This window comes from Leptodactylus fuscus, chromosome 6 (genome assembly GCF_031893055.1).
Source record: "Leptodactylus fuscus isolate aLepFus1 chromosome 6, aLepFus1.hap2, whole genome shotgun sequence".
Taxonomy (NCBI): domain Eukaryota; kingdom Metazoa; phylum Chordata; class Amphibia; order Anura; family Leptodactylidae; genus Leptodactylus; species Leptodactylus fuscus.
This window is the reverse complement of record NC_134270.1, coordinates 48,849,231-48,864,239: the sequence shown is the minus strand read 5'-3', so window position 1 is coordinate 48,864,239 and position 15,009 is coordinate 48,849,231. Positions and strand designations below refer to the sequence as shown.

The window sequence follows — 15,009 nt, the reverse complement described above, 5'->3', positions numbered from 1 at the left end:
TAAACTTTTTCCCATAGGGATGCATTGGCCAGCGCTGATTGGCCGAATTCAAGCGCACCCTCGGCTCTGATGTAGGAGAGCCGAGGGTGCACTTGAACCCTTGTGCAGCCTCGGCTCTGCTACATCAGAGCCGAGGGTGCGCTTGAACCCTTGTGCACACTCTGCTTCATCAAGCTAATAGAATGCATTGGCCAGCGCTGATTGGCCAATGTATTCTATTAGCCTGATGAAGTAGAGCTGAATGTGTGTGCTAAGCACACACATTCAGCTCTACTTCATCGGGCTAATAGAATGCATTGGCCAGCGCTGATTGGCCAGAGTACGGAACTCGACCAATCAGCGCTGGCTCTGCTGGAGGAGGCGGAGTCTAAGATCGCTCCACACCAGTCTCCATTCAGGTCCGACCTTAGACTCCGCCTCCTCCGGCAGAGCCAGCGCTGATTGGCCGAAGGCTGGCCAATGCATTCCTATGCGAATGCAGAGACTTAGCAGTGCTGAGTCAGTTTTGCTCAACTACACATCTGATGCACACTCGGCACTGCTACATCAGATGTAGCAATCTGATGTAGCAGAGCCGAGGGTGCACTAGAACCCCTGTGCAAACTCAGTTCACGCTAATAGAATGCATTGGCCAGCGCTGATTGGCCAATGCATTCTATTAGCCCGATGAAGTAGAGCTGAATGTGTGTGCTAAGCACACACATTCAGCACTGCTTCATCACGCCAATACAATGCATTAGCCAGTGCTGATTGGCCAGAGTACGGAATTCGGCCAATCAGCGCTGGCTCTGCTGGAGGAGGCGGAGTCTAAGGTCGGACCTGAATGGAGACTGGTGTGGAGCGATCTTAGACTCCGCCTCCTCCAGCAGAGCCAGCGCTGATTGGTCGAGTTCCGTACTCTGGCCAATCAGCGCTGGCCAATGCATTCTATTAGCTTGATGAAGCAGAGTGTGCACAAGGGTTCAAGCGCACCCTCGGCTCTGATGTAGCAGAGCCGAGGCTGCACAAGGGTTCAAGTGCACCCTCGGCTCTCCTACATCAGAGCCGAGGGTGCGCTTGAACCCTTGTGCAGCCTCGGCTCTGCTACATCAGAGCCGAGGGTGCGCTTGAACCCTTGTGCACACTCTGCTTCATCAAGCTAATAGAATGCATTGGCCAGCACTGATTGGCCAGAGTACGGAATTCGGCCAATCAGCGCTGGCCAATGCATTCTATTAGCCCGATGAAGTAGAGCTGAATGTGTGTGCTAAGCACACACATTCAGCACTGCTTCATCACGCCAATACAATGCATTAGCCAGTGCTGATTGGCCAGAGTACGGAATTCGGCCAATCAGCGCTGGCTCTGCTGGAGGAGGCGGAGTCTAAGATCGCTCCACACCAGTCTCCATTCAGGTCCGACCTTAGACTCCGCCTCCTCCAGCAGAGCCAGCGCTGATTGGCCGAATTCCGTACTCTGGCCAATCAGCACTGGCTAATGCATTGTATTGGCTTGATGAAGCAGTGCTGAATGTGTGTGCTTAGCACACACATTCAGCTCTACTTCATCGGGCTAATAGAATGCATTGGCCAATCAGCGCTGGCCAATGCATTCTATTAGCGTGAACTGAGTTTGCACAGGGGTTCTAGTGCACCCTCGGCTCTGCTACATCAGATTGCTACATCTGATGTAGCAGTGCCGAGTGTGCATCAGATGTGTAGTTGAGCAAAACTGACTCAGCACTGCTAAGTCTGCATTCGCATAGGAATGCATTGGCCAGCCTTCGGCCAATCAGCGCTGGCTCTGCCGGAGGAGGCGGAGTCTAAGGTCGGACCTGAATGGAGACTGGTGTGGAGCGATCTTAGACTCCGCCTCCTCCAGCAGAGCCAGCGCTGATTGGCCGAATTCCGTACTCTGGCCAATCAGCACTGGCTAATGCATTGTATTGGCTTGATGAAGCAGTGCTGAATGTGTGTGCTTAGCACACACATTCAGCTCTACTTCATCGGGCTAATAGAATGCATTGGCCAATCAGCGCTGGCCAATGCATTCTATTAGCGTGAACTGAGTTTGCACAGGGGTTCTAGTGCACCCTCGGCTCTGCTACATCAGATTGCTACATCTGATGTAGCAGTGCCGAGTGTGCATCAGATGTGTAGTTGAGCAAAACTGACTCAGCACTGCTAAGTCTGCATTCGCATAGGAATGCATTGGCCAGCCTTCGGCCAATCAGCGCTGGCTCTGCCGGAGGAGGCGGAGTCTAAGGTCGGACCTGAATGGAGACTGGTGTGGAGCTATCTTAGACTCCGCCTCCTCCAGCAGAGCCAGCGCTGATTGGTCGAGTTCCGTACTCTGGCCAATCAGCACTGGCCAATGCATTTCTATGGGGAAAAGTTAGCTTGCGAAAATCGCAAACTGACAGGGATTTCCATGAAATAAAGTGACTTTTATGCCCCCAGACATGCTTCCCCTGCTGTCCCAGTGTCATTCCAGGGTGTTGGTATCATTTCCTGGGGTGTCATAGTGGACTTGGTGACCCTCCAGACACGAATTTGGGTTTCCCCCTTAACGAGTTTATGTTCCCCATAGACTATAATGGGGTTCGAAACCCATTCGAACACTCGAACAGTGAGCGGCTGTTCGAATCGAATTTCGAACCTCGAACATTTTAGTGTTCGCTCATCTCTAGCCTATAGACATCCTGTGTTTACATCCTCCTTGAAGACAATTAGTTAGATAAGGATTCATTAACATTCCATTTCCTTATCACTTAAAGAAGGGTTTCTCTTCTTTGATCTTTTGTTTAAAGTCTCAATAATACACAGCCCATAGCGTCTCCATGTTAATTAGTCTAACCAATTCCTTTGTGAGACAAAACTACTTATCTTTGATAGGGACAAGATGGCTGAAAAAAGGCAACATCACTGGAAGACAAGTAATCTGGGCCCCCACTTCATGTAACTTATCAAATATAATTTTCACACAATATTGTTAGCCCCCCACAATACCATTGAAAAACATGTGATATATTAATATGTAGAATGGTTTGCTTGTCAATTTAGAAAAAGACAAAAATATGTGTCCAAGAATCACTGAAATTATATGGAAAATTGTAAAAGTAATAAATCGCAATTTTTATAAAATACTCATAGGATGCTTTAATACTCGGCTGGCATGCGTGCCATCGCCCGGATTGCTCACTAATGGGAATCCGGTACAGATTCCCCGTTAGTTAGCGATCGCTTCTTTCAACAGTATATGCAAATGCAGATACAGCTGAAAGATATCAGTGTAGGCTGTCGGACCGCACGATCGTGGCCTACACTGACTGCAGAGTGTGACCTCTGCCCTGAAGCAGGCGTGATAACGTAAGTCATCTGCGCCCACAGTCAAAAGGATGAGGACGCCTTGCGGCTCTTCATGGGTCTTTAGGTAAGTATAACTGTGTGTATACTGTGCGTGGGGGGGGAAGGTTACTATGGAGAATTTAATACTGTGTGGGGAGGGAGGCTACTGTGGAGCATTTAATACTGTGTGGGGAGGGAGGTAGCTACGGGGAAGATTGTACTGTGTGGGGGCCACTGCGGGGCAGATTGTACTATCTGGGGTCCCCTCACTATTTATATCACACAGTATTAGTTTTATAGCAGATGTTATATTAGTACAGGCTAAATACAATAAACAATACAGTGGATACAAAAGGCACAAACTAAAAGAAGAGCAGACCTCTAACATGACACCTTCAGAATGGACAGACACATATACAGACACAGTCGTCCTTATATAACCCAAACAAGAACTTTGGCAAAAATAACACGTTTAACATTTTGACAAGAGCAAACCATACCATGATCCTGCAACTGAAACAGAGATGTTGAATAAGAGAGACATCAAGCTTTCAGGAAAGTCAGAATATGTAGAATCTTCTGAAGGAGGACAACTTTGGGACATGTTGACAGGACAACAACGTTGACAACGTTTTGTAAGACCCTTTACCAGACGGCCCTTTGTAGGTGTGAGTCAGTGTGCTGTCTGGGTTCATTCATTTCTGTCGGTGATTTACACGGTCTCATATGTGGGCCGACAGTCTCCAGCAGACCCCACAAACGAAAACCCAAATGCAGTTGTGGTGCAATGATAGGGCAGAACTTGCTTTGATGGGAAAACCTCTTTAAACTGCTCACAGCAATTGCCGCCAAAGAATGCAAAGGTACCCTCCCAACATGGCTTTAACCCATTTATGCCAGAGGTTGAAATTTTTGAGTTGTAATAATGGAACTCTAGGCATAAATGGGTTAAGCGGTACTCATTTTTATTGATGATCTATTTACAGGATACATGAATAAGAGATCAATTGGAGTTCAATACCTGAGACCCACACTGATCAGCTGTAGGAAGGAGCCTGGGCGTGTAACATAAGCAAGGTTACCTTTGCACTGTTTACAGGGCATGCTGTTTCTTCCATATTGGCCATGGGATGTATTTTTCCATTTGAGAAATGGGATTAAACTTAACTATAGTAATAACAGATGCTATGCAACAAAAGGCCTGTCCATGAGCACAATGGCCCCTTCAAACAGCTGGTCAGCAGGGGTCTCAGGTGTCGCACTCATACTAATCTCATATTCATGACCTTCTATGATGTTGGACAATCTAGGTGTGGTGGTTACTTCAAACAGTTATATCTCAGTCCTTATAAAACCTAAAACAATTGTTTTTTTTTGTATGACAATGTGTGCAAATCTCGATACAGAAACAAGTGGGAGTCAAAATCTGGTAAAAAAGTATATTACATAATTTATTAATAACACAAGTGAAGCCAGAAAATCAAAAGCTGTTCCAAAGTTTAGTTACGCTTTCTAGAATAGCTGCCTTGACCATAAAGCATTTTACACTTTATATTTCATTAAACTAGACTTCATGTTCTTGTTATAGCAATTTCCACTAAATCTTGAGGTTTAGCTGTATAAAGTTTCTTTACTCACTCAGAAGATTTGCTTCAAACTTTGGTTGCCAAGGATAATCCGCTCCTTTGAGATTTTGCCACTTAAGACCTGTAGGCAATAAAGCACAGAACGCCTGACACAAGTGAGCCAAGTTCTACAAGAAACAGGTCAGTAATATGATGTAGAATCCCCAAAATGCTGCATTTATTTTAAGGTGGAATTTTTATTTTTGAACATTATTTATTGTACTGACTGTTTAGGTCAATGGTCACACTAGAAATTTTCTGCTCAATTGTATTTAAATTAAAGGACACATCTTTATGAAATCTACCTTCAGAGTCTGTAGATAGATAATATTTTTAGAAAGACCTTATTTTCAATTTTTAATCAGGTTTTCATGGTATACCGTATTTTTCGGACTATGAGACGCACTAGACCATAAAACGTATCTAAGGTTTTATAGGAAGAAAATAGGGGGAAAAAATGTGGTAAAATATTACTTTGGCACGTGACCCTGCAGCTCTACGGAGATGCATAGGGCATCTTTTTTTGCGGGATCAGTTGTACATTTTGGTTATGCTATTATGGGGAATGTCTATTGCTTTGATCACTTTTTATTCAAATTAGAGGCAAAACAGTGAAAAAAAGTCAGTTCGGCAATTTTGATTCTTTTTCCTGCTACAATGTTCCCTGTACAGGAAAAATATTTTTATAAATTTATAGACTGAGCATTTTTTTGGACACATTAATACCTAATGTGTATGTGTTTCACATTAATTTTCTACTTTTATATGTTTTCTAAGAAAAGGGGGAGATTTAGAACTTTTTGTTTATTTATTTATTTATTTAGTTTTTTACCTATTTTATTAGCCCCCCTAGGTTGCTTGAACCTGCAATCATTTCATTGCAAGGCCCATAGACTACAATACAACTGTATTGCAGTCTATGGGAGATTCTATACATTATTATTGAGACTGGTTGTAGACCAACCGCAAGAGTAATATTACTATGACAGGCCTGGGAGCCTTCATTAGGCTCCCGGCTGTCAAAGAAACAAGTTGGCTCCTGCGATCTTGTCGTGCAGTAGCTGGCTTGCAATAATCAAGGTACCCACCAGCCCAGGGGCAGTTTGGGGGGCTTACAGGTAGCAATGCCCACGATCAGAGTGGACTCTGATCATGGGCATTAGCTCTGGGTCTCTGCTGTACATTACAGCAGAGAACTAGTAGCTATGGTGACTGCTCTGCAGCAGAGTGGCCGCCATCATCTTTACAGACCCTGCTATAATAGAATGGCAGTTGTCGGGAAGGGTCCACGCCACCCGGACAAGCCCAGGGCCCGCAACATTGCCCTACTCCTGCAGGAAGCCCCGCTACTGGAAGCTGGTGGTGACAGGAGTGGGGTAATGCATTTGACTATAAGATGTACCCCCCATTTTCCTCCCAAATTTGGGAGGAAAAGTACTTCTTATAGTCAAAAAAATACAGTAAGTTTGAATGAAAGTCCAAAGGGGAAAAAATAACCTATTGTACACCAAAAGATTGCCAACTGGGGCAAGACAACTGTAAGAGGATGGAAGTTCAGTTCCCTTCAACTACCACATAGAATCAGGCAGTACTATTTTGAGTAGAGTTGAGCGAGTACTGTTCGGATCAGCCGATCCGAACAGCACGCACGCATTGAAATCAATGCACGCAGCCGGCACGCGGTGGGTTAAGCGGCCGGCTGCTGTCAAACCGGAAGCACCAGGTGCTTCCATTCATTTCAATGCGTGCGTGCTGTTCGGATCGGCTGATCCGAACAGTACTCGCTCAACTCTAAATTTGAATACTATATAATATCTGTATGTATGCTTTGCTTCTGAAAGTGCAAATTAACAGATCACAGAAAATACAAAAATTTGCCAAATTAATTAGTTACAATTTGTGTAAAATTGGCCAAATATGAAAAATGTTTAGGGATGTCTTGCCTAAATTTACTGAATCGTATACATTTTTTTCTAACCTGATGTTATTTTCTGATTGTAGATATTTTATATTTTTAACTTCTGTCCTTGTTACTGGAGGTTGCCATCATGCCTGAGCCGCTGCTGTTCTACTGTTCAGAGTTTTGCCGCAACACATTTTATGTTCCGTCACAGATTAAAATGTATCGTTGGAATCTCAGCATCAGGACACCATATCATTACCTGCTTACAAAAAAGGATTGTCTAAAGTAACCAAGCACTGATTTATTTCGGGGACATATAAAATACTAGCAGGAGGACCCAGCTTTGCACGGGTATATTACATTTTTGTTTCTGTAGTGGCCCCATAAGAATTGTCCAATTTTGCACTGGTGTATTTTGTATGTCATTTGTGTGTGTCCATAAGCGTCACGTGAGCATGTGTATCTCATTTTGGATATCAGTAAAACACCTGTGAACAGTTGTTATGGATACCTGGAGTAAAGCTGTGTGTATGTGACCTTGTGTAACAGTGTCATCCACAGTGCCCAGCTTCTTTAAAGCTGACATACAGCAGTGAAGAAAAATGGCTGGATTGCTATGGAAACCTGCAGTAAAACTCTAATGTGTGGTGCAGAGCCATCTATCTAATCCTCCAGCGTATGGTACTGTGTGCAGAGGCACGTATCTAATCCTCCCTGTGTGGTATTGTGTGAAGAGGCACGTATCTAATACTACGGTGTGGAGCTGTGTGCAGATGTGCGTATCTAATCCTCTCCTATGTAGTACTGTATGTAAACGCACGTATCTAATCCTCTGGCGTGTGGTACTGTCTGAAGATGTGCATATCTAATCCTCCGGCGTGTGATACTGTTTGAAGATACGCGTATCTACTCCTCTGGCATGTGGTACTGTGTGCAGAGGCACGTATCTAATCCTCCTCCGTGTGGTATTGTGTGCAGTGGTGTGTATCTAATCCTCTGGTGTGTGGAATTGTGTGAAGACGTGCATATCTAATCCTCTGGCATGTTGTACTGTGTGCAGATGCGCGTATCTAACCCTTCCTCGTGTAGTACTGTGTGTAGACGCAAGTATCTAAACCTTGTTGGTGTGGTACAGTGTGCAGATGCACATATCTAATCTTGCCCCTTGTGGTATTGTGTGAAGAGGCACTTATCTGAACCTCCGGCAAGTGAAACTGTGTGCAGACGTGCGTATCTAATCCTCTGGCGTGTGGTACTGTGTGCTGAGATGAGTATGTAATTCTCCGGCGAGTGGTATTGTGTGCAGAGGCATGTATCTAATCCTACACTGTGGGGTACTGTGTGCAGACCCAGGTATCTAATCCTCACCTATGTGCTATTGTGTGCATTGGCGCATATCTAATCCTCCAGCATGTGGTATTGTGTGGAGATGCACGTATCTAATCCTCTGGCGTTTTGTACTGTGTGCAGAGACACGTATCTAATCCTCCCCCGTGTGGAAATGTGTGCAGGCACACATATCTATTACTACGGCATGTGGTACTGTGTGCAGATGTGTGTTTCTAATCCTCTGGAGTGTTGAACTGTGTGCAGATGTGCATATCCAATCCTCTGGTGTGTGGTACTGTGTGCAGATGCGCACATCTAATCCTCCCCCGTGTGGTACTGTGTGTAGACTCACGTATCTAATCCTCTGGTGATGGTACTATGTGAAGACATGCATATCTAATCCTCCGGCGTGTTGAACTGTGTGCAGATGTGCGTATCTAATCCTCCCCTGTGTGGTATTGTGTGAAGAGGTGCGTATCTAATCCTCCCCCGTGTGGTATTTTGTGCAGACACACGTATCTAATCCTTCAGCGTGTGGAACTGTGTGCAGATGCGCATATTGAATCCTCGGTCGTGTTGAACTGTGTGCAGACGCATGTATCTAATCCTATGGTGTGTACAACTGTGTGCAGACGCGCGTATCTAATCCGATGGCATGTGGTACTGTGTGAAGACATGTGTATCTAATCCTCCGGCGTGTTGAACTATGTGCAGACGTGCCTATCGAATCCTCCCCTGTGTGGTTTTGTGTGAAGAGGCAAGTATCTAATCCTACAGCGTGTGGAACTGTGTGTAGATGTGCGTATCTAATCCTATGGCATTTGGTACTGAGTGCAGGCGCGTGTAACTAATCCTATGGCGTGTACAACTGTTTGCAGATGCGTGTATTTAATCCTCCAAAGTGTGGTACTGTGTGGAGACGTACACATGTAATCCTCCCCTGTGTGGTATTGTGTGAAGAGGCGCATGTCTAATCCTACGGAGTGTGGAACTGTGTGTAAACGCATGAATCTAATCCTACGGCATATGGTACTGTGTGCAGACGCTTGTGTCTAATCCTATGGTGTGTACAACTGTGTGCAGACGCACGTATCTAATTCTATGGCATGTGGTACAGTGTGTAGACATGCGTATCTAATCCTCCGGCGTATTGAACTGTGTGCAGATGTGCGTATTGAATCCTCCCCTGTGTGGTATTGTGTGAAGAGGCACGTATCTAATCCTACGGCGTGTGGAACTGTGTGTAAACACACGTATCTAATTCTGCGGCATGTAGTACTGTGTGCAGACACTGGTATCTAATCCTATGGCGTGTACAACTGTGTGCAGACGCGTGTATCTAACCCTACGGTATGTGGTATTGTGTGAAGACATGCGTATCTAATCCTCCGGCGTGTTGAACTCTGTGCAGATGTGCGTATCTAATCCTCCCCTGTGTGGTATTGTGTTAAGAGGTGCATATCTAATCCTCCCCGAGTGGTACTTTGTGTAGACAGATGTATCTAATCCTTCAGCGTATGGAACTTTGTGCAGACGCATATATCCAATCCCCTGTTGTGTGGTACTGTGTGCAGATGCATGTAAATAATCCTTCAGCATGTGGAACTGTGTGCAGACGCGTGTATCTAATCCTCTGGGGTGTGATACCGTGTGCTGATCTGTGTATCTAATCCTCTGATGCGTGTATTTCAGTTTGGATATCAGTGTTGGATTGTGCATTTGGAGTGACCGTGTGTATTGCAGTTGGAATATGAGTGAAAGACTTGCAGGTTTGTATTGGCTAAGGGGGGGGGGGGCATTGTGTTGGGAATGCTGTATCTCAGCAACGGTACTTCCGAGCGAGTTGGAATCTCATCTTAAACCTTCCCGGATACCTGAAGTATCTCTGTACCAAATTTGGTGAAGATCGGTCCAGTCGTTTGGTCGCGCATAAAGAACAAACAGACAGACAGACAAGAATTCATTTTTATAAGAGAGAGATTACTAAAAAAAAAATGGAACATATCTATTAGAGGTCACGGTATAACATATGTAATATAATATAAAATTTTTTTTTTTTTTTGCACTAGATGAATATTAACGTCTCTTTCGCCTGCAGAAACAAATGACATGATGATTCAAGACAATCACAGCATTATATCAGAATTCATTTTAGTGGGACTTTCCGACTCACAAGAACTCCAAAATTTCCTTTTTGTGGTATTTTTGTGTATTTATATTATCACAGTAAGTGGCAATGTGTATATAATTCTTGCCTATAGATTCAGTCCAGTCCTTCACAATCCTATGTATTTTTACTTAGCTAATTTCTCCTTTTTAGATATATCTTACATCACAGGCACAGTTCCCAAAATGTTGTCAAACTTCTTGTCCGAGCAAAAGACCATCTCAGTTTATGGCTGCGCCATACAGATGTATTGTGTGTGGCTGTTTGGCGGAACAGAATGCTACATTCTTGCAGCCATGGCTTATGACCGATATAACGCCATATGTCAGCCTCTTTTATATACAGCCATTATGAATAATGTCATATGTAGTCAGCTCATCATCGTTTCATGGATTATCGGGGCAGTAAATTCTCTCATACACACTGTCCTCACTTTTTCTTTGACCTTCTGCAGTAACAAGATCAACCATTTCTTCTGTGATGTTCCACCTGTTCTTGAACTGTCTTGTACAAACACCTGGGTCAATGAACTCGTCATCTTTCTCATAAGTGGTTGTGTCATTATTGGTTCTTTTATACTGATTATGATATCCTACTTTAAGATCATCTCAACTATTTTGAAGGTCCATTCAAGATTCGGGAGAAGGAAAACTTTTTCAACCTGTACCTCTCACTTAATTGTTGTTACAATGTTTTATGGGTCTGGTATCTTCATGTATTTTAGGCCGAAATCAAGTTATGGAATGGAACAGGACAGGTTGGTGTCCATCATGTATACAGTCATTGCACCAATGTTAAACCCTTTTGTGTACAGTCTAAGGAACGGGGAAATGAAATTGGCCATGAAAAGGATTTTGCATCAACTAATAAAATCGTGAAACCTTCTGTCAATATGTTCAATTCAATGATTCTTTCTTCTTCAATTTTTTTTTTTAAAGTGAACCTGCATAATGCAGCCCAATATGTATATAGCAAGTTATAGAGCAGGAGGAGCTGAGCAGATCGATATAGATTCAGTATAATTTGTTAAATAATTTTGCGTAAAGTCTAAGGAACCGTGAAGTTAAATTGGCAATGAAAAGGATTTTGTATCAGCTGATAAAATTCTAAGACCTTATATGTATATTAAACTTTAAGGATTCATTGTTCTTTAATCTTATAGGGTTATAGATGTACAAACCATGGGTCATATGAAATTAGTTATGTTAAAGATCTGACCTTTCTTATGTTTTTTCACATCAAAATAGAATAAACCAATAAATCTGAGAGAATGGTTCATGGAATGGGAGAAAGGATTGAATGTTAGTAGTACAGTATGCAAATCTAGATGTAGGACATTATTTGAGAGAAGAGAATCCAAACAAAGAGTATTTTTCATCTGTCCCATTTTAAGTGCCCACTCTATACCCACAGTTATACTTACCTGGTCTCTACTGATTTGGGCATCCACCAAAATATAGCCAGCCTCGTGTACAATCTGCAAAATAAACATTTTAGTATGTAATCCGTAAGCGAGTCTTAAACTCGACCCAGCCCCTGTTCCTACCTAATTGCCACAACTGTCCTAATGACAGAAACATCTTGGTGACTGGCCCTTCTCTGTATAAACGCAGACAAGACAAACAACAACAAAAAGGATGTCAGCTAGCCAAGGGGTCAGTAACAGTCAAGCAGTGCAGTACAGAATCGAAATCCAAGAGAATAGTTGCAAGGGAATCCAAAGGTCACAAGTCAGAAATACAATACAATAGCAAGGGAAGGGCTTAGCAAGGACAATTCACAATAACAAATCTTTGTTATAGACTCTAAGAGCTGCAGTTTAATTCTAGGGATGATCTGGCATTACAGTTACTTAGGTTCTTGTTGTTTATAATATAATGAGACTGTCCATTTTTGGCACAAACAACTTGCTTTTTGTTACTGGTAAAGGCTAGTGCCAGAAAATATACTGTACCCTGATCCAGCTATTGCTTCAGTCAATCCCACAGGTTGTATTTTAAATGGAACCATTTTGTAGCACATATAAAGCATTCCAAAAAATTTTAGCAGTTTTTTTCTGGGGAGGAAGTCTGTGGGTCACTACAATGACGGCAATGTCTAATTTGTAAAGTAGTTTTTATATTTTTCTACTTTTGCACATTAAAATCCCTTTTTTGTTTTGGCATCGCCATATTCTAAGATTCATAACTTTTAATTTTTTGATGGATCGACCTATGTAGAGGCATATTTTTTATGGGACGTGCTGTAGTTTTTATCTATACTCTTTGTGATCGCTTTTTATTCTATTTCTTTTTTTGGAAACGAGATTAATAAAAATATTATATTTTTTATTTAATTTTCTTGCAGTGTTCACTGTGCAGGATAAATAAAACTCTAGCTTTGCAGCATGGATTGTTTCAGATGTAGCGATACCAACTTTGTACTGATTTGTTTATTTATTTATTTATTAACATGGTTGTATTTTAAGAGTTAATTGGCATATGTTTAATTTTTTATTTTTCTTATTTTATTTATTTCAAAATATTTTTAAGATGATCAAACCTATTTCCAGAATTCTCCCCAGAAACCAATAATCCGGTTTCCTCTGATATGCCTTCTCTAACCACATAATATCACCCAGTTTTCTTGCAGGTTACTGCACCACTAATTGGTTTCCCCCAAGTTGTGGAAATGCAGCGTTTTTTGTTGCAGATTTTATTTTAGCCAAAGTCCAGGAGTGGCTTGAAAAAGAATGGAGAATATAAAAGAAGCTCTTAGATGTTTCCCTTTTGTTTAATCCACTCCTGAATTTGGCTCAAAAAAACGTATCAAAATCTAGGCTAAGGCTTCACATTGCGGAAACGCAGCTTTTTTTGTTCCAGATTTTGTTGTGGTTTTTTTTAGCCAAAGTCAGGAGTGTATTGAGGAGAAGGGAGAAGTATAACAACTTTTTATAGAGTACCCATTCCTTTTGTAACCATTCTTGGCTTTGCCAAAATAAATAAATAAAGAACAATAAGTGCTCGTATTTTATTAAAGGTACGTAACCTATTGTGATTAAAAGACTAAGTAAATTAAAAAATACGCTATTGCAGTGTAGCGCCCCACAGAGTGGGTCACTACAAATGTCATCTTATGTGATCTACACTGTGTACTGTGAAGGTATAGTGAGATCCAGTCACCCTGTTAGCATACACAAAGTTCCACAGCCATTATCTCTTTAAGAAAAGGGGTGGAGCTACAGACTGGAAGAGGGTCTCTCTCTTTTCAGTTCCTGTGTAGGAGAGAGGAGCAGGTGTGTGGAGGTGCAGGGTATGCTGCAAGCCTCATGGTGTGATAGAACAGCACAGGAGGCCGGAGACCTGCAGAGGTGAGATGAGACCTTGCAGGCACGGAGCTGCAGTTATAGGACCATCAATTCCTAACTAGTGTGAGAAACACTTAGAAAATTGAGAAACTCACTGGACCCAGGCCTAGTGAATGCAAGATTCCTGGAGGCTCAGTAACATACAGAGTTGGGGTGAGTGTCTGCATCCAACATCCCAAAGAACTCGCGTTACCTGCTGTCCAGAAGGGGGATCTACCCAGTTGTACTTAACCTCTGAGCTCCTGGAACCCAGGACCAGAGGAAATCTATTAGAGAGTGTGAGCAGCAATGGAAGGCTGAATCATACTAGTGGTAAAAAGAAAGACTGGCATCTCACTATACTGGAGCAAGGCGAATCCTCCTGTAACATCTGTTATCTCCTGCTGACTACAGAAGTAAACTGTAAGTGTTTGGTTAACCTCTGTCTGGACTGTATTCTTTCATCGATCCTCTGTTACTCCTCCTGGAAATCATCCCTTCCTCACCTATATCATCTGGCCCTGGGACGTGCCCTGGTTGGGGAGGGTATAACATCTGGCACTGCATCACCACCTTTTCCCAGAGGCCCCATCTACAGTGCCCGGCTTCACCTCAAGCCGAAACCCCAACTGGCGTCACGACAAACTTTTATTTTTCTTTCATCCATTTTTGCTTAAAGCTCCCCTTTTTCAAGGCGCTGCCGCCCCCGGTGTCGGACCTGCTCGCACCGTGAATCTACATAGGCCGAGCCGGGCCGACTCACCTTTTTGGCGTCACGAACAGGATAGCGAAAGTGCGCAAAACTTTTATTTTTGTTGAAAAAGACCTTGCATTTTTCGAAATTTTCCCTGCTTTCCACAATAGCAATGAACAGCAGTTGCATGATTCAAGTTACACTGAACTGCAGGGTTGGTGTCTCTTCCTTGCAAGCCACACTGAGTGCAGAACATGTGACATGCCTGTGCAAGGAGCAGTGAAAGATACAGATTGCATCATCCTCAATTGCAGTCTACCCCTGCCAACTGTAGAAGTCTCTGTAGCAGCCAGACCAGCATCCCCTGCAGTGATAAATCCTCAATCCATCCATCCATCCATCCATCTGGATGGACACTGAGTGAGTGTGGCCTTGCTGGGGTTAACAAGGGGGGGTGATGTATCAAGCAATTGGATCCTCATCTCCAGGCCCCTCTGATTCCCCCATAGACTCTAACCGTGGTCACAACCAAGTAACTATGGCACCTATATTGCCATTAACAATGCCGTACATTCCAGGTGCATCCTGGCTGCCCCAGTATACAGGCGAGTCCCATAGCCTCAGAGACTTTAAAGAAAAG

General features: G+C 43.2%; 1 protein-coding gene across 1 annotated transcript; it reads left to right on the top strand.

Annotated features, from left to right (window-relative positions):
* The first annotated feature begins 10,292 nt into the window (after positions 1-10,292).
* Positions 10,293-11,228, top strand: LOC142209512 (olfactory receptor 5AS1-like). The gene has a single exon (XM_075278513.1). The coding sequence runs from the start codon at positions 10,293-10,295 to the stop codon at positions 11,226-11,228; it is 936 nt and encodes a 311-aa protein (XP_075134614.1).
* Positions 11,229-15,009: the final 3,781 nt, after the last annotated feature.

Excerpts from the sequence above, each read along its gene's own strand:
- LOC142209512 (XM_075278513.1), top strand. The coding sequence starts at position 10,293 with ATGATGATTCAAGACAATCACAGCATTATATCAGAATTCATTTTAGTG.